The following is an 18,127-nucleotide window of genomic DNA, read 5'->3' as shown; positions in this document are numbered from 1 at the left end:
AGGAGGGGCGCTCAGCAGCCCTTGTGCTCCTTGAGGTTTCCATCTCTTCCCAGAGCCCCGACCCAGCCCGCTTGATGCAGCACCTGGGAACCCTAAAAAGTAGAAAGTTCTTTTAATCTACTCTCTATTCTTTTTTAGAGGGGTATTTTAAAAAAAATAAACTTTTAATATTAGGGTAATTTTACACGTACACAAAAAAGGTGAAGGTGTTGGGAGAGCTCACAGACAACCCCCAGTTTCCCACAGATATCATCTTACATTCCTCTGGCACTTTGCTCCTGCTAATGAAACAATTACTGATGCACTATTAGTAACTCCCCTGAATTTCATGTGGATTTCATTAGGTTCACCCTATGTCCTCTCCCTGTCCCAGGATCCCACCCAAGGCAGGGCATTACATTTAGTCCCATCGGGTCTCCTTCAGCTCCTCTGGCTGAAGTTTCTCAGACTTTCCTTGTTTTTGTTGATCTTGCAGGTTTTGAGAAGTCTTGGTCAATTGACTGACTGTCAATTTGAGTTTGGTTGATGTTTTGTCATTGGTTAGACCAGGGCTGTAGGGATTTTAGGGAAAAGGCCACAGAGATGCCACATTTCAGCAGAGTAAGAAGAGGACATGGCGTGACCCTGGTTCCTCTCTGGTGACGGCAGCTGAGTTTTCTGGCCAAGGCAGCATTCCTCAGTATCCTCCTGCATGAACTTACATCCCCCTTCCATTGTCCATGTGAGAACATTTTCTGTGAAGTCCATACTTAAGGGGTGGGAGTTATGCTCAACTCAGTGAGGCGGAGCAACTACATAAATCATTGGGAATTCTCCTGTTTGGGAGCTTTGTCTATTCTTGCTGCATTTAATTATATATCCAGTCATTTACAGGCTCATGGATATTAATTTTGAACTTTTGACTATAATTCAATTTTTTGCTCTTTATTTGTTGTTCGAATTGTTTAGGTTTTGGTCATAGAGAGTCCTTCCAGTTGGCTCCTGAGTCTTTCTGACATGTCCTCACAGTTTTATGTTTTGGGCAATACTCACTTTTGGTCATTCCCAGATGCTCCAGACTCATTTCTTATCCCTCTCCTTGATTCAGTCTTTTCTGCAAGAAGCCTTATTTCAATTTTGAGAAAATGGTATTAGAAACTGAGGTCTAAACTGAGGTCTAAACTGAAGGCACTGGGTTTCCTCATTGTTATTGGTGCATCATAGCTTCTAGACCTTATCAAGTAGAGGGAAATAGAAAATATGTGTGTATACCATTGCATAAGAAACACACATCTATAATACATATATCAACATTTCTACTAAGCTGTGTTATGATAAACATGAGTTGATTCCCTGTGTCCAACTCTAATCCAGTATCATATATTTCATTCTGGCTTTCCACTTTGCAAATCTGTAACCTCCCACTTCTACAATGAGAAATTTGACTCTCACCACCCTCTATGTATTTACTTATTGTTTAGTCCTCACACATTAGTGATTTCAGAATGGTTAGCCCCTATCCCATGAGAAAGAACTTTACCAACTACAGTCAGTGCCTATGCATAGTTCCTTTTGTCTTGATTCTTACAATTTCCAGTCATCTCCAAGGGTCCTCAGTCCAGCAGCTCCTTCTCCCCTCCTTCAGTGAGGTCATGTCATGCACCTGTAATACAACTAGATCCTTCTGCCACAGTCTGCAGCCATCCTGGATTCCATGCTTGCCTGGATGGCTTTTTTAAGTTTGCACACTTAAGGTTCACTCTTTGTGCTGTAAGGTTTATGGGTTTAGACGCATGGACAGTATAGTACCACACAGAGTAGGGTCAGGGCCCTAAAATTCCTTGTGCTTCACCAAACAACCCTTCCTCCTGTCCAACATCATGGCAACCAGGGATCTGCTTTCAGTATCTATAATGTTTTCTTTCCAGAATTTCATGCAGATGGAATCAGAAAATGTGCAGCCTTCCTAGAGTGGTTTCCCTCACTAGCAACATGCAGTTAGGATTCATTCATGTTCTCGCATGAATTAAGGGCTCATTCCTTCTGTTGGCTGAGTAATGTTCCATACTGTGGATCAATGGATTACCACCAGGTTTTTTTACAAGGTACCGTGGGTTGAATGCAGAACCTTGTACATGGGATGCAGGTTCTCAATCCACTGAGATACACCAGCACCCCAACCACTAATTGTTTCATGCATTCACAAATAGAAAGAAAATGTAATTGTTTCAAGTTTTGTGAATTATTAAGCTGCTATAGGCATTTCTCTGCAGGTTTTTATGTAAATATGTTTTTAAATTAGACGAGCAAATACCCGGGAGTGGCATTGCTGAGTTGTTAGTTAACTTTATGTTTAGCTTTTCAGAACCTGCCAAATGCCTTCCATGGTGGCTGCACCCTTTGGCCTTCCTACCAGCAGGGAGTGTGTGTCCCTGGGATACCACGTCCTTGCCAGTGCAGGTGTCACCACTTGTGACAGACTGAAAAACACCCCCAACCCGCCAATGACCTTTACATCCTAATCCATGGAATATGTGAATATTACCTTGTGCAGCAAAAGGGGCCTTTGCGTATGTAATTGATCTAGAGATGGGGATGCTTTGCCAAGATTATCCCCATGGGCTCTAGGTGTGATCATATGGCTCTCATAACAAGGAAATAGTGGGAAATTTTACTACACTCAGAGAAGAAGGTGACAAGAAGACAGAGGAGAGATCTGATGATGATGGCCTGAAGGTTAGAGTGATGCAGCCAGAAGCCAAGGAGAGCTGGCAGCCACCAGAAATGGAAGAGGCAAGACACAGGTTCTCTGTGCTCAAGCCTCCAGAGGAGCCAGGCCTGGCCGACACCTTGATTCCAACCAGGGACATTGATTTTGGACTTCTGACTTCCAGAATTGTGAAAACATACATTTCTGTTCTTTAAAGTCACCAAAAGTGAAAATTCATTCCACTGACAATAGAAAACTAACCCACCAGTTTATTTTGGTTTAGTTTAATTTAGCCATTCTAACAGGTGTGTGCAGGGGCATCTCATGGTGGTTTCATCTGCACTTCCCTAATGACAATGACACTGAGAATGTTTTTAATGTGCTTACTTGCCACCTGTGTATCTTCTTTTCTGAGGTGCCTGTTCAGGCACTAGCCCATTTTAAAAATTGGGTTGTGTTTTTATTGTTCAGTTTTAAGAGTTCTTTATGAATTCTGGGTAGAAATCCTCTATCAGAAATGTGATTTGAAATATTTTAACTCTGGCTTCAGCCAATGATAAAACGTAAGTTCTCAAGAGAAAATTAGAATTTTGGAAAACTGGTATCCATCACCCTAAGCTTGACAGTTTTCCAATACACACATGTTTTCTGTGGGATGTGTGATAATTGTAACAAGTATCACTTTTTGGAAAAATGTAAAAAAATGTGTCGATACTGGAAAATCTACATAATTCTGTGGCCAATGTGCTACTTTAAAATCTTCATACACCAGTACAAAATTGATTTACTGTGCAAAGAAAGAACAGAGGATTTCAATGTCACAAGATGAAATACTCAACATTAAGATTCAGTCGCCTTTAGAAACTACACTCATCAGCTTTTAGTGTAGTATTGAAGAAGAATGTCAACACTCACCTGAAAAGGCTATTAAAAATACTCCTCTTTTCCAACATTTATATCTGAGGCTGATTTTTTGTTCAAACTCAAATAACAGATTGAATGCGATATGAATGCCCATAGGGTGCTCTAGTGAGGCAGCTAAGAAAGATTTGTAAAAATGTAAATTGATCCACTCTTCTTATTACACTTTTATTTTGGAATGACTTATCAACCTGCAATGAGTTTTGTTGTAAGTAATAATTTATAGGAATCAGTATTTTAAATTCCGTTTTAATTTCTAGTATGATCAGTACCAGTAGACCTCACTCAAATCCCCTCAGGGTCCTCACTGATTTGTAAGCTGTGAAGAGTCAGGACCAGGCCTCACTGACAGGGTGACACAGTACTCAGTGCAGGGGAGGGGTCGGGCCAGTCCAGGACTCGGTCTTGGTTCTCAGGGTCTCGCCCCGAGGCTGGCGTGAGGGGCGGGGAGGCAGAGCTGGGGGTCCTGGTCCCCGCAGTTTCACTTCTTCTCCCAACCCAAGTCAAGTGCTTCTGCCCCGACCCTCGTGACACGGGCCCAGGCTGCCTCCCATTGCGGCCCCGGTTCTGGAGAAGCCAATCGCCGGCCCCGCGGCCCATATAGAGCCCGCCCCGCCCGGACTCAGGTCCCTCCAGACCCGGGGATGCGGCCATGGCGCCGGGGACCCTCCTCCTGCTGCTCTCGGGGGCCCTGGCCCTGACCCAGACCCAGGCGGGTGAGTGCGGGGTCGGGGGGCGCTGCCCTCGGAGGGGGGCGACCTCCCGAGGGTAGGGCAGGACCCCGGAAACCGCGTGCCCCCACGCTGACCCCATACTGACCCCGCCCCTTTTCTGTCCTCCCCAGGCCCCCACCCCCTCCGGTATTTCGGCACCGCGGTGTCTGGCCCGAGCGCGGGGATTCCCACTACATTAAAGTGCGCTACGCGGACAATATGCAGTTCTTGCGGTTCGACGCGACCCAGCGAGACCGAGGATGGAGCCGCGGGCGCCGTGGGTGGAGCAGGAGGGGCCCGAGTACTGGGAGCGGGAGACGCGGAGGGCCAAGGACCACGCGCAGACTTACCGAGAGAGCCTGAGCCACCTGCGCGGCTACTACAACCAGAGCGAGGCCGGTGAGCGACGCGGGGCCGGGGTCCACGCACGACCGGGATCCCCAGGACGGGCCGGGGTCGCCTGTGTCTCCGGTCCTGACTGCACCCCGAGGCCGCGGGACCAGGGACCCCCACCCGGGAGCGCGGGAGGGAAATTTGCTATTATTCGTTTTCAGTTTAGACCACAGGGGTCTCGACCAGTCAGCATTGGGGGTGGGGCCAGCAGGTGGGCAGACTGGTGGGCCGGTAAGTGGGCGGGGCTAATCCCGGGGCGGAGCCAACGGTGGTGGTCAGCAATGGGCGGGGCCTGTGGGCGGGGCTGACCACAGGGACTGGGCCAGGGTCTCAAAACTTACAGAGGATGCGTGGCTGTGACAGAGGCCCCATCGGGCGCCTCCTCCGCGGGTATGAACTACACGCCTACGACGGCGCCGACCACCTCGCCCTCAGCGAGGACCTGCGCTCCTGGACGGCGGCGGACACCGCGGCTCAGATCACCAGGTGCAGGTGGGAGGAGGGAGGCCGGTGACGCAGAGCAGCGCAGAGCTACCTGGAGGGCACGTGCACGGAGCACCTGCAGAGACACCTGGAGAGAGGGAAGGAGACGCTGCGGCCCACAGGTACAGGGGGCGGGGCTCCCCAACCCCAAATGTCCTGTCCATTCCTGGTGGTCCCATGAGCACTGCTGGAATGGCCACGAGAGAAATGGAAAGTTCCTGAAGTTTCTGACCTTCCCGCAAACCCCCCCCCCCCAAGAACATACGTGACCCGCCACCCCTTCTCTGACCGTGGGGTCACCCTGAGGTGCTGGGCCCTGGGCTTCTACCCGGCAGAGATCATGCTGACCTGGCAGCGAGAGGAGGAGGACCAGACCCAGGACACGGGTTTGTGGAGACCAGGCCTGCGGGGGATGGAACCTTCCAGAAGTGGGCGGATGTAGTGGTGCCTCCTGGGGAGGAAGAGAGATACACGTGCCACGTGCAGCACGAGGAGCTGCCCGAGCCCCTCACCCTGAGATGGGGTAAGTGGGATGAGGTGGGGGCCTCTTCTAGGAAAGCAGGAGCCCTTCTGAGCTCCTCCAGCAGGGTCAGGGCTGAGCCTGGGGTCAGGGCCCCTGACCTTCCCCCTTCCCAGAGCCGCCTTCCCAGCCCCCCATCCTCCTCGTGGGAATCGTGGCTGCCCTGGTCATCCTTGGAGTGTCCGTGGTGGCTGCAGTTTTGATCCGCAGGAGAAAGAAGAGCTCGGGTAGGGAAGGGGCAGGTCTGAGGTTTCTTGTCCAGGGGGGTTTCCAGCCCGGGTAGCCGTGTGCCCTGCCCCTTCCTGGTACCGTGAAGCCCCTCCTCACACACGTGCCCATCCAGTCTGGGGCCTGTTCTACACTTACTTTATAAAATCTGTGAGAGAAGTAGGACAATGTCCCCAGTGATGACGTGGAGGCCCCTGTTCCCAGCAGTCAGAGGGAAGGGGCTGCTGAGGACAGACCTCCAGGAGGGCAGAAGGTCCAGCCCACACATCTCCTACCTCATGTTTCCTGATCCTGCCCCAGGTCTGCAGTCATGGTTCTGGAAACTTCCCTAGATCCAGGACTAGTTCTGAGGGCCTCATGTCCTGCTCTCACTAGTTGTTTTTGGAACAGGAGGGAGCTATGCTCAGGCAGCTTGTAAGTGGGGATGGAGGGGGAGGTGGTGTGGAGGGTCAAGGCTGACCTGAGGCTTTGGGGAGTATAGACGGAGCCCATGGGGCAGCTCACCCCATCACTCCTTGACTCACATCTCCCTGTGGCTCTGACCAGACCATGTGTTTGTTCCTCTCCAGCCAGTGACAGTGCCCAGGGCTCTGATGAGTCTCTCGAGGCTTCTAGAGGTGAGATCCTGGGGGGCCTGAAAGGGGAGAGGGGTTGGGCCAAGAGGACATGCCTGATCCTGGGGATTCCTTGGACGTGGACATGAGGACTGTGAGGGCTGGTCATGATGTCAGCATTTACAGAGATGACCTGAACGTGCTCTTGATTGTTTTCTTCTGTAGTGTGACAAAGCTGCCTCATGGGGGATGGAGAGATTCCAGAGCTGTTCACACCCCTTGTGTGACTTCAAGACCCCCTTCCTTTGGGTGAGACTTTCCTTCCTCAGCTGGCACCTTTGTGTCTGCATTCCTGTTGTATACTGAAGGATGGGGAGGTAGCTTGTCGCCTGCCCCCCACGTCCCCCACACTGACCTGTGTTCTCTGCCCTGACTGACCGTCCTGCTCAGGAGAGCTGGGTGTGGAGCATCCACAACCCTGTCTTACTTTATGGTTCTCTGAGCTGCCTCTTCCTGCTTCCCTTGAAAATGATTACCTGGGTATGATTTTGCTTTTACAAATTCTTGCTATTTAAATGTGAGTGTGGAATCAATTGAGGGAGAGGAAGATTCTTAAACAAGAGGAAATAGAAGGTTCTGGAGGCTTCTAGAACCCATGTGACTGCTGTGCTGAGTGCTGCTGTGAGGAACCAAGTGTGGACAGGCCTGTCCAGTTGGGGTTCCTTCCATATGGACTTCACACTGAGGAGGATTGACAGTTTCAACTTTATTTAACTCCTGGTGGTTTGGTCCTTCTCTGCTGCCTGTCCTCCCTCTCTGTCCTTACCCAGCTCCACTGACCCAAATGCTGGTTACAGATCAAGCCTATGGATTTGTAGATCAGACTCCAGTTGAGATCCACAGGTGGGCAGTGGGGTCTTAGTCTTGTTTTGGAGGGAGTTGAAATTGTGCTGTAGTCACAGGGGGTGGAAGGGAGGGGAGGGAGAGCAGCCCTTCTGAGGACAGTCCTGGTGGCCTCAGCATCAAGGTGAGTGGACGTTGTGCCATCACTGCCAGGAGACCACAGCTGTGTTAGGAAAGGCACTTGGGGGAGGGTCCTCACTGACTACTTCTGTACCTAGTGCTGTACCTAGTGCTGGTGGAGGACTGTGTGGGACGCCCCTTTTTAGCTTCTGGGAAACATTTGTGAACTTAAAACAGCTATTCACTGGCCTTGGTGCAGGGAAGGTGCTGTGTGAACATGGGTGGTCAGTGCAGACCTCATTGAGATCATGACCTTTTAGGGAAGCTTGAAGGTCATGAAAGACGTATTCCTGAGGATGTCTGGGAAGATCTTCCCTGGCAGGGAACTGGGCAGCGTGTTGTGGTGGGCAGGGGCTGCCTGTGGTCCTGGAAGGGCAGGAGGCTGGAGTGGCTGCAACAACATCATGGAGACAGGCAGAGGTCGGCCAGATCTTGGGGCTTGTGGATATTGGAAGGCTTAATCTTTCTGCATGACATGGGATATTTTTGTAAAGGAGACTCATGTTATAATTTCTCCCAAATGATTACTCCAGCTGCTAGCTGAGAATAGAATTGACAAGTGAGGTGTGAATGAGGGAATAAGGAAGAGAGGATAAAATCAGTGCAGTGTCCCAAGTAGAGATGTGAATTGCTCTGTCTGGATAGGAGCAGGGAAAACAGTGGGAAATAGAAGTCTATATTTATAAATATTATAGGGTTTCCTAGTGGATTAAATTTGGGCTGTGAGGGAATAAGCAATCACAACACAAGAAAGGTCCTCTATGCAAAGGAAAGAAGATTTTGCAAATAGAAAAGTGAAGTTGTCAGTGGTGTGGGGAAGACTCTGAAAGAGGATAGTTGAAGGTCATTACAGGCATTCTGTTTAGGAAAAATAGAATCTGAGATGTCCATCAGAAATGTAAGTGAGGTTATCAGTTGCAGTTGGAAATATGAATCTGGAGATTAGGAAAAGTGTCTGGGCTGGAGACGCAGATTTGGGGGTTAGGCCATATATGCGATATTTTGAACCTAAGGAGAGGATGAGGTCTCCTAGCTTGTGATTAGCTACAGGAAGTAGAGGAGAAAGGACTGACCCCTGGACTTCCCAGAGCTCAGTGATCCATGGACCACACTAGAGTGACCACACAGCTCTGGCACCACATCTAGAAGGCACGTAGACCAGGGAGCCCCAACTTCTCTGTGCACAGGAACCTCCTGACATCCCACAAAGATCCAGAAGTTCTGTGGGGGTTTCATCAAAAGCCCCTCAGACCATCCTGGCTCAGCTGGGTGGTGAAGCTTGTTCTGCCAGTGATGAGTGTAGCACCCCATGTAGTGCTTAAACCATGTTAAAAAATTCCTTTCTGGAAAAGAAAGGAGGAAATCTATCATTAGTTATGAGAGTGATGCTGGGAAATGCATGTGCTTTCTCTATGATGGGGTATAGCGAGGTGGGGATTTATAAAGTGGTTCAAAGTTCCCCAAATTAAATCTCTGAATTCTTGCTATTTGTCTCTATATCTTAAGGATTTTATTCTCACTTATTGGTGCAAACAATGGATTTTAAATCTTTCTAAATTCAACATAAGGAAGTCATAAATGTGATTTCTGGGGCTCATTTTATTTGGGGAAAGCCACAGAACCAGGAACTTGAGGTCACACAGCTAGGGACTTAAAAAGTACTTACCTTTCAAGACAAAATCTCTCAGCAAACTAGAAATAGAAAGCAGTTTCCTCTGTATGGTCCAGGCATCAATGAAAGTCTATGCTAGCATCATACTCAATGATGAAAGGTTAAATGCTTTTTTCCTAAGATCAACTAGTTAAAGAGGTCCAGTCACACCATTTTTATTTAACCTTATTCTGGACATCCTAACCAGTGCAAGAAGGCAAGAATGAAATGCAGGACTTATAGATAGTAAAGGAAGTAGTAAAACTGCCATTATTTGTAATCAGCATGATTGTGTATGTTAGAAAACCATTAAAAAGACCTTGACAAAATTTTGAGAAGAAATGAATTTAGCAAGTCAACAGGATGCCAGGTCAGAATAAACATTAATTCTATTACTATATACTAATCATGACAATCAGAAAATGAAATTTTTAAAATCCTCCACTTATAAATATTTATCAATAGTTACAAATATTGTAAAATCCTTATCTAATACCATGTCGTATCTTGGGTTGGATCCTGGAACAGAAAAAGAAAAGGACATGTGTAGAAAAACTGGTGATAAATAAATAAATAAATCTTTAAAAAAAAAAAAAAAAAGAAAAACTGGTGAAACCCAAATAAAGTCTATAGCTTCAGCAAGTCTAATAAGCTAATTATTATTTCTTAGTTGCAACAAATCACAATGCTTGTTTAAGTAAAAACTGCAGGGGAAACTTGGTGAGGATAACTGCAACTGCCTGTACTATCTCATCAACCTTTTTGTAAATTGAAATTTATTCTAATATTTAAAAGACTTCATTTAAAATTGGAAAAGAATATTTGGAAATAAATATAATGAAAAGGATGAAAATCCTTTACCCTGACAATTCAAGCACATTGCAAAGGGAAAGGAAAGCAGACCTAAAGATATGGAGGATAGATCTTGCTTGTGGATTGGAAAATCAGTATTGTTAAAACTATACTGTAAAGCAACTTGTAGATAAGGGATTCTTAACAAGGGGTCCATGAGCTTGAATTTAGAAAACAACATTACTCTTGGGTCGTTTTGGTGCAGGTGCGGTATGTTTATTAAATAATACGCAGGACGGTGTGTACTTAGTAAGAGTCCATGGTTTCCCCTGACTGGCAAAGGGTCTGTGGGAAAAGAAGGGTTAAGAACCCCTGTTTTAGATAAATGAAAACTGAGAGAATTCATTGTTGTCAGTACTGAATTACAAATAATTTTTGAGGAAGTCTTTCAGATGGAAGGAAGCGTGTTTTTGTGTTTGTGTACATCTACCTATCTATCTGTATACAATTTCTATTGTTAATTGTCCTTTCTGGAATTCCGAGTTACCACCTAATGCCACTTGCCATGCAAGGGTGGCTTAAAATAAGGATCAATTGTTGAAAGTATTTTGTTTCATTAATAGAACAATGATCATCACAAATAATGCAGAAAAGGCAATTGAAAAAATCCAGCATCCCTTCTTTTTGCTATCTGTGTCCATTTGCTCTGTGATCTTTTGTATCTATTTCTCTTTTCGTCTTCTCTTCTTGTTTTTCTCCTCAAGGATTCACCAGGATTCGATCCTGGGGACATCTGATGTGGAGGGAGGTTCCCTGTCAATTGTGTCACCTCAGTCCCTGGTTTCTGCTGCACCTCAACCTTGACTCTCCCCTTCATCTCTCTTTTGTTGTGTCATCGTCTTACTGTGTGACTCACTTGCATAGACACTGGCTCACTGAATGGGCACTCACCTTTGCTGTGCAAGCACTTGGCTCACCATGCAGGCAGTGGCTCACAGCATGGGCACTCAGCTCACTGAATGGGCATTGGCTCCCTGTGCAGGCTCTCACACAGGCATTCAGCTCATTCTTAAAGCTTTTGTGCATCAAAGGGGTTTAGCATTAGTTAAAAGACAATCTACAGAATGGAAGGAAATATTTGGAAATGGCACATTGCATAGGGCTAATATCATGAATAAATAAATAAATTCTAAACTCAACAACAAGACAAATGAGCTGCCCTCAGGGACCAGAGTCTCAAGCTGGGGCTGCAGCAGGAGGGTCTTTGAAGAGGAGGAAGAGGGAAAGGGGGCTGTGCCTGGGGGCCAAAGCACAGGAGGAAGCTGGCAGCATCCACATTCTCTGTTCCTGGCCAGGTCACAGACACAAAGGAAGGAACAAGCCCGGCTGAGACCCCCAATGCCATCGTATGCACAGAGGGTTGCAAAGAGCTACAGTGGGAAGTGGGAAGCATCGCCCTGATTCCCTGATGGCTGCTGAACACATCCACCTGACCAACGGGCCCACCTGGGCAGCAAGGGCTCTCCTGAGCCAGCCCTGAACCTGGGGAGGGTCTGGATCTGACCACGCTCCTCTCCAGCAGTTCTTCCTGGTGGTGGAGCACCACCTGGAACACAGCTTGAGAAACAAGAAAACTTTTCTTGGACAAAACAAACCCTCCTGGGCCTCCAGAACTATAGGAAATCTTGTTCCAGAAGCTTCAGAGAAAACAGCAGGTGTTAAAGGTCTCCCAGGACTGAAGATTCCAGGAGACAGAGGAAGAGCCTGGCTTCATTTGGATCAGCACAAAAGAAACTCCCAGAGTGTATGAAAGCTGTGATCAATAAAAAGGAACTTCTCAGGAATTCTATGAGCCCAATGCTCTCATGGTGGAAGGAGGAGCTATAATTACTGGTCCATCTGAATGATATTGATGCCTATTTCTGTGTAAAAGGAGAAAGTTTGGACTCCCAGATGGAGTTACAGGTGTTTTTCAATGCATCTCAAGGATGGGAACAGCAGTGAAGGCATGAAAGCAATGGTCAGATTCCTGCAACTCTAGACCCAAACAACTAGGTAGAGGAGTTCCACAAACACTTTACTTCTACTATAAACAACTTTCATACAAAAGTGGACACCTTAGACAAACCCAGCACTAAACTGATAGGGGTCTTGCAGTTGCAAACAACAGGATTATTACTGTTAAATGTTTGCAATGATTACCAGGTCATAAAGCTGTGGCTCCATTCTGACTGACTGAGCAAACTACCTATGTGTGAAGACAGCGCATCTCCCCCTAAGAATGAGCCATATCACAGTGGGAATAGAGCAGATAAGGATCCTCATCCCTTCTGGGCCATCAAACCCTCCTGCCTTCCAAGAAAACCCTGCCTCCTAGCCCACCACCCCCAAGCCATAGACAAGAAGAATTCACCTTTATAGCCCGTTATTGACCCAAGGCTGTACTCTGGACCCTGACCCCCACCCCATGAACTAACATTTCCCCACCTATTGATGTACTGTATAAATTCACATCTGCACCTTCCACGAGTGGGCTGAAGTCTCTATTCAGACCCCCAGCATGCTGGTGGGGAGAGGCTGAGGTCTCTTTTTCAGACCCCCTCAGTTGGGAGAGCTTCTCAATAAATTTTCTGCCTGTGGTCATATCAGTCTTCATGTCCCAGGGAGCACCATTTTTCTCCATCATTTGGTACCACATACCTGGGACTGCAGTCATGCTGAGACTGGTTGACTAGGGAGGAATCTCCCCTCTGCCACAGCTGAATGCCCATCCAACACCAGACATTGAATCTCGGCTGGGTGAGTTAAGGATTTCTCCACTGGAGGATCTTGCTGTCTCTCTCTCTCTCCTTTTCCATTGTCCAGGACACCCCACTGGGAAAACCTAGCACTAGGTCAGGATCCTCACCATTCCCCGAGGGCCACAGTGGGCAGTATGCCTGCATCCTTCTGGGAAGAAACCCCTTGGCTCTGGAGATGTCTGGCTCCAAGTGTGGTTTCCTGTTTCCTTGGATATATCTGACTGCTTTGGGGGTGCTTGTCTCACGCAGAATCTTCCCCATTCTAGAGATCCTTAGTCTTGCCCCAGACACCTAAAATGGGGAATTCAAGTTTGCCCCCCACCCCAAACCACACCTCTGGGCTGTCTCCTTCACAACCTTAAATGTTATACCGAAAGGAGACATCAGACCCAAAAAACTCATTTTCTATTCGACCTCTGTGTGGCCGCAATACCAGTTGGACAATGAAAGTCAATGATGAGAGAACACAGTTTTAATTCCCAAGTTCTCCAAGATTTAAAGAACTTTATCCAGAGGAGCAGCAGACATGCAAGACTCCTTATTCTGAGGTCTTCTCTCATCTTTGTATCAGCCTCTCCATCAATCCTATTCTTCTTTTACACCAAAAGACTCTTCAAAAGCTTTCGTCTTCCTCCTTTCTGCCCTGCAAATTCCCCAAAAACTTCAAATTTGATTTCAGCTGATCAGTCTCTCTCTGCACTTCCTCCATATATTCCTTGGATATCACATCCACCCCCACCCTCCTCATTCTCTAACTCTCCTTCTTTTCCCTCTGGTCCTCACTGCCTTTTACCCTAACTTTCTCCCCTCATCATACAGGCACTGGAGCTGGAGCTCACCTCCCTATCCCACCCCTCCTTGCCTTCTATACACAGAAACCCTTCGTAACTCAGAGCTCTCTGATCAAGCCCCTCCTTCACTGCCGTATGCCTCATCAGCACCCCTACTTACTCCATCCTCCTCCAGTGTCCCCAATTCTCCCCTTGAGCCCACTCCCTTCTCCCCACCAACCACCCACTCTCAAGCCCAACTCCCCACTCTCCAGGCTCCTTCCTCAGCTCCTGTCTTCCCTCTCCAGGAAGTGGCTGAGGCAGAAAACACATCCCCTTCTCAATCTGATCTGTCCCAAATTAAACACCTTCTCAGATCCTATTCCTCTGATTCCTCTCAACTTACCAATACCCAGCTGCCCCTAATAACTTTCCTTGACCTACAATTGCTCACCTCTTACAAGTAAGCTTTAAGCTGACTCCTAAATCTAAATATATTCCTAAAAGGCAATAATCCAAACTATATGTGCTAAATATCTATCTAAAATGTTAAGTTAAAGTTTAACTTCATTTATCATGCTCAAATATTCCTAACTGTTGCTAATTAGTAGTAAATGTGTTTCCAAGAACAAGGCTGCATATTACAAGCAATACTGATTCCAAAAAATGAAATTTTGCAGGCAGTAAAAATAGCCATACCAAAGGAGTATAAATTATGGGTCAAATTAATGAACTTTATGTTTCTGCTTCTGTATCATAACTCTTTTTGTGTTTTCTGTTTGTTCTCTGCCAGTGTATATTTTAATACCTCTGGATGGTAATATTAATTCCTAAAGGAGCACTATTCAAATGGCTAAAAATTAAATAAGTGCTTATATTAATAAATAGATAAGAATGCTAATAAAATCTTTAAAGTAATGAGAATTGTATGTCTTGACTGATAAAATTGCTACAAATCTCTTCAAAAAAGATGTTTCTTGCCTGAATTAAAATGAAGTTTATTTTTCTTCAGAGAATTAAATGTGAAATATTGAAAGAAGCAAAAAGTTTCTAGGAGTGCTGACTGAAATTTAATAAGTTTGTTCAAGAAAGTATGTTTTGTCCTAAGATAAGAAGGCTGGTTTTCACAAAATCAGAATAGAAGTATGTAAGACAAAACTTGAATGCATATGGCAAGTTGTAGAAGATATTGTGGTAGCATTGAGTAAGGGAATGTGTTCTGTGAAGGCAAAGTTTGCCTTGAAATGAAGTAAATATACTCTATACAATTATGAATAGTTATTTAAAAAATTGTAAAAGCATTATTTAAACTGAAATATTCAAATCACTAATTACAAAAAATCATTATTAAACAGAAACTGAATTCATGGTTAAAAGCCACCTCAATCTGCATATTGCAGTGATAATAGGGAAAAAATAATTTTAATTCCATTGGAAATCTTAAGGTTTCATAAAATAATGAGAAATGTAGTTTTTCCTGCACTGCTAAAATAAAATACCTGCTAATTAATGTAATCATGATAATTGTATGTTCTAAAGAATTTGCTTTGAGACAGTTTCCAAAATCATTTTAGTAACTTATGTGTTTTATTGTTAAGGAAAAAGATAATAATCTTGTCCTAAAATTAAACAACTGGTTTATCTTAAGGTCCTGAGATAGGCAAACAATTAGGACAAGCTATGAAGTCCTAACTGTCTATCACATTCTTAAATGATGTTTAGTTAAGTAAAAAAAAACAAAAAACTGTACCCTCAGTTGTAACTGATGGAGTATGTTTTCTCACATTATTGAGACACTGAAAACACTTCATACTTTATTTAACTGAAATATTAAAACCATTGTATGTGTTAATCAGAAAAAGTTGTGCATGAAAATGAAAGCCTCCCCCCAGCAGGCTGCTTTTAAAACAATAACATAGGCTCAAGCATTAAGGGGGTGGATCTTTTTTTTTGTCTTTATTTATATTTTTAATGTTACATTCAAAAAATATGAGGTCCCCATATACCCCCCCAACCCCCTCATCCCACTCCTCCCCCCATAACAACAACCTCCTCCATCATCATGAGGCATTCATTGCACTTGGTGAATACATCTCTGAGAACCGCTGCACCTCATGGTCAAAGGTCCACATCATAGCCCACTCTCCCACAGTCTACCCAGTGGTCCATAGGAGAACATACAATGTCCGGTAACTGTCCCTGCAGCACTACCCAGGACAACTCCAAGTCCCAAAAACACCCTCACATCACAGCTCTTCCTTCCACTCCCTACCCCCAGCAGTCATCATGGCCACTTTCTCCACACCAATGCCTCATTTTCTTCCATTACTAATCACAATAGTTCATGGATAAATATCAGTAAGTCCACTCTAATCCATACTCTATTCCTCCATCCTGTGGACCTTAGAATGGTTGTGCCCACTCCACATCTATATCAAGAGGGGGCTTATATTCCACATGGATGCTGTATACAATCCTCCTGCTTTCAGTTGTAGGCGCTCTTGGCTCCCTGGTGTGGTGGTTGACCTTCTTCACCTCCATGTTAGTTGAGTGGGGCAAGTCCAATAAACCAGAGTGTAGGAGTTGCAAGTCTGTTGAGGCTCAGGGCCTGGCTATCACATGGTCAGTCTAGAGATTCAGGTCAAGGGGGTGGATCTTAACTTATCCCGTGAATTGAATGTAGCCAGTACCAATATTGGCTTTGGGTGGGGTTTGTGGCAAAGGCAACATTCTAAACAAATACCACTTGAGTTTTAGTCACAATTGTGAGAAAAAAAACAAAGTGCAAGACAAGAACAATGGACTTTTGTGAGCTGCCCTCTGTGGAGAAGAGAAATCTGTGGAAGAATATCTGGAACACCTGCCAGCAGTGACAGGTAACTATCATGTCCCTGCCCTCTCCTCTAACATCTCTCTTGGGACTCTTAAGGCAGATGCCCTCAGGAAGATCCAGAGCCAACCATTGAAACCCAAAAAGCAGCAGAGGGGCTCCACCAAAAAAGCAAATATTGTGGGTACCAGACCTTGTAGTGCCTAGGCCAGCAGTTCCAACTGCCTGTCACTCACCAGCAGCTCATGAACACCACCCACGAGTGTCCATCGTGCTCACTCCAATGACTGTGACAATTACCTCACTGGATGAAGCATACTGACCAAGCACAGATTCCAGTAACAAGTGGATTAAATCAGTCCCCTCCCTCTCTCAGAAGGGGCAAGGTCTGCTTTCAGTGTGTGGACACTGCAACAGGACTCTTGTAACCTCATAACCTGAATCCTTACAACAATGGACTAAGTCTAAATTACAGGTTAAAATGCCAGTTGCCTCAGCCCAAAAGGGGACATAATAATAAATTGTTGCCTATGCTTCAAACTATATAAACTGGGGAAAATGTGGTCATTTTGATTACTGTACTGGTCTATGCAGCTCTGCTGGTTGGGAATCTTAAATCCATGAAAAATCACTCAAAAACACTGTTATGAAACCATGTTAATAATCTAAAGTCTCTTATTCCAGCTAAAACTCTATGAGTATAAGCCCATCAAATCCTGTAATTTCACTGTCAACCATTAATGACATTGTTTAATGCTAAATGCATAATCTTATTATTCCTTCTTCTCAGACTCACAGCCCACCCTGAATTTTCTGATTAATTCCTATTTTTACCACAATTACAACTCACATTCTCCTTCTATCAGGATGTCCACACATCTTCTATGCAATAACTCAGTTTATCCAGACAGCTGTCCAAGATGTAACCCATGATCATGTACATGATCTTCTCCTGCTGCAAAAATATAGTGCCAGCCACCAAGCCACCAAGCCACCAAGCCAGAAGCTAAAATATCTCAACACCATAAAAGAAACAATAACTGAATCCCACAATGACTTCCCACTCTCCCTCTCCACCCAACCATATCAAAAAGAGTTGAAAATTGTAGGTCTCCCCTAACCTGATAACAGACAACATATAACCTCAACCCACACCCCTGTCCCTAATCCAACAGGATGTCCTAAGCACCTGTACAATCATAAAAGAAACGTTTTATATTAACAACACTACACAGGTAGAAAAAATCTCAAAACTTAAAAAAAAAAACAAAAAACAGAATCATTCAGAGGGCCCAAAACAACAGCTACAGAAATCAATAATGGTTATCCTCATGTCTTTTTTATTTTCTCCTGTACAGGTAAGGCCACATTGGGAAAATAGGACTAGAACTACATTGGGAGGTGGGAATTGCAGGCACCTTCAGATAGATAAATGACTTAAGACAGCTTCCAAGGAGAGTGCCAGTAAATAACTTAAGGCAGCCTCCAAGGAGACTGCCAATAAATAACTCAGGACTGCCCACAAGAAAAGTGCCAATAAATAACGTGGGGCTTTTAGAAGAAAAAAATAGATACGCTGTCTTCAGCTAACGGCAGTGTTCTGCTTCTGTGCCTGCTTGCTTGCTCGTAAACCCCCTCCCCCTCCTTAAAGGCTATAAATACCCCTCTTCACTGAGACCCGGGCTGCTCTCTCTTCTGCGTAGAATGAGACAGTCACCACCTGGCTAATAAGCCCTCAATTGGAACTATTTTCAAAGTC

General features: G+C 45.4%; 1 protein-coding gene and 1 pseudogene across 1 annotated transcript; both read left to right on the top strand.

Moving 5' to 3' along the window:
* The first annotated feature begins 4,225 nt into the window (after positions 1 to 4,225).
* LOC101419626 (popy Class I histocompatibility antigen, A-1 alpha chain-like) lies at positions 4,226 to 5,946 on the top strand. Its single transcript, XM_071211093.1, has 5 exons — positions 4,226 to 4,326; positions 4,455 to 4,722; positions 5,080 to 5,321; positions 5,535 to 5,722; positions 5,836 to 5,946. Exons 1-3 carry the CDS (start codon positions 4,263 to 4,265, stop codon positions 5,228 to 5,230), a joined length of 483 nt encoding a protein of 160 aa, XP_071067194.1. The 5' UTR covers positions 4,226 to 4,262; the 3' UTR covers positions 5,231 to 5,321; positions 5,535 to 5,722; positions 5,836 to 5,946.
* A 3,592-nt stretch (positions 5,947 to 9,538) lies between these two features.
* Positions 9,539 to 12,290, top strand: LOC111758662 (protein RUFY3 pseudogene; annotated as a pseudogene).
* The last annotated feature ends 5,837 nt before the right edge of the window (positions 12,291 to 18,127 follow it).

The sequence above is a fragment of the Dasypus novemcinctus genome, chromosome 22 (assembly GCF_030445035.2).
Source record: "Dasypus novemcinctus isolate mDasNov1 chromosome 22, mDasNov1.1.hap2, whole genome shotgun sequence".
Lineage (NCBI taxonomy): Eukaryota > Metazoa > Chordata > Mammalia > Cingulata > Dasypodidae > Dasypus > Dasypus novemcinctus.
Note: the sequence above shows the minus strand (reverse complement) of the source record. Positions and strands in the feature narration are given on the sequence as shown.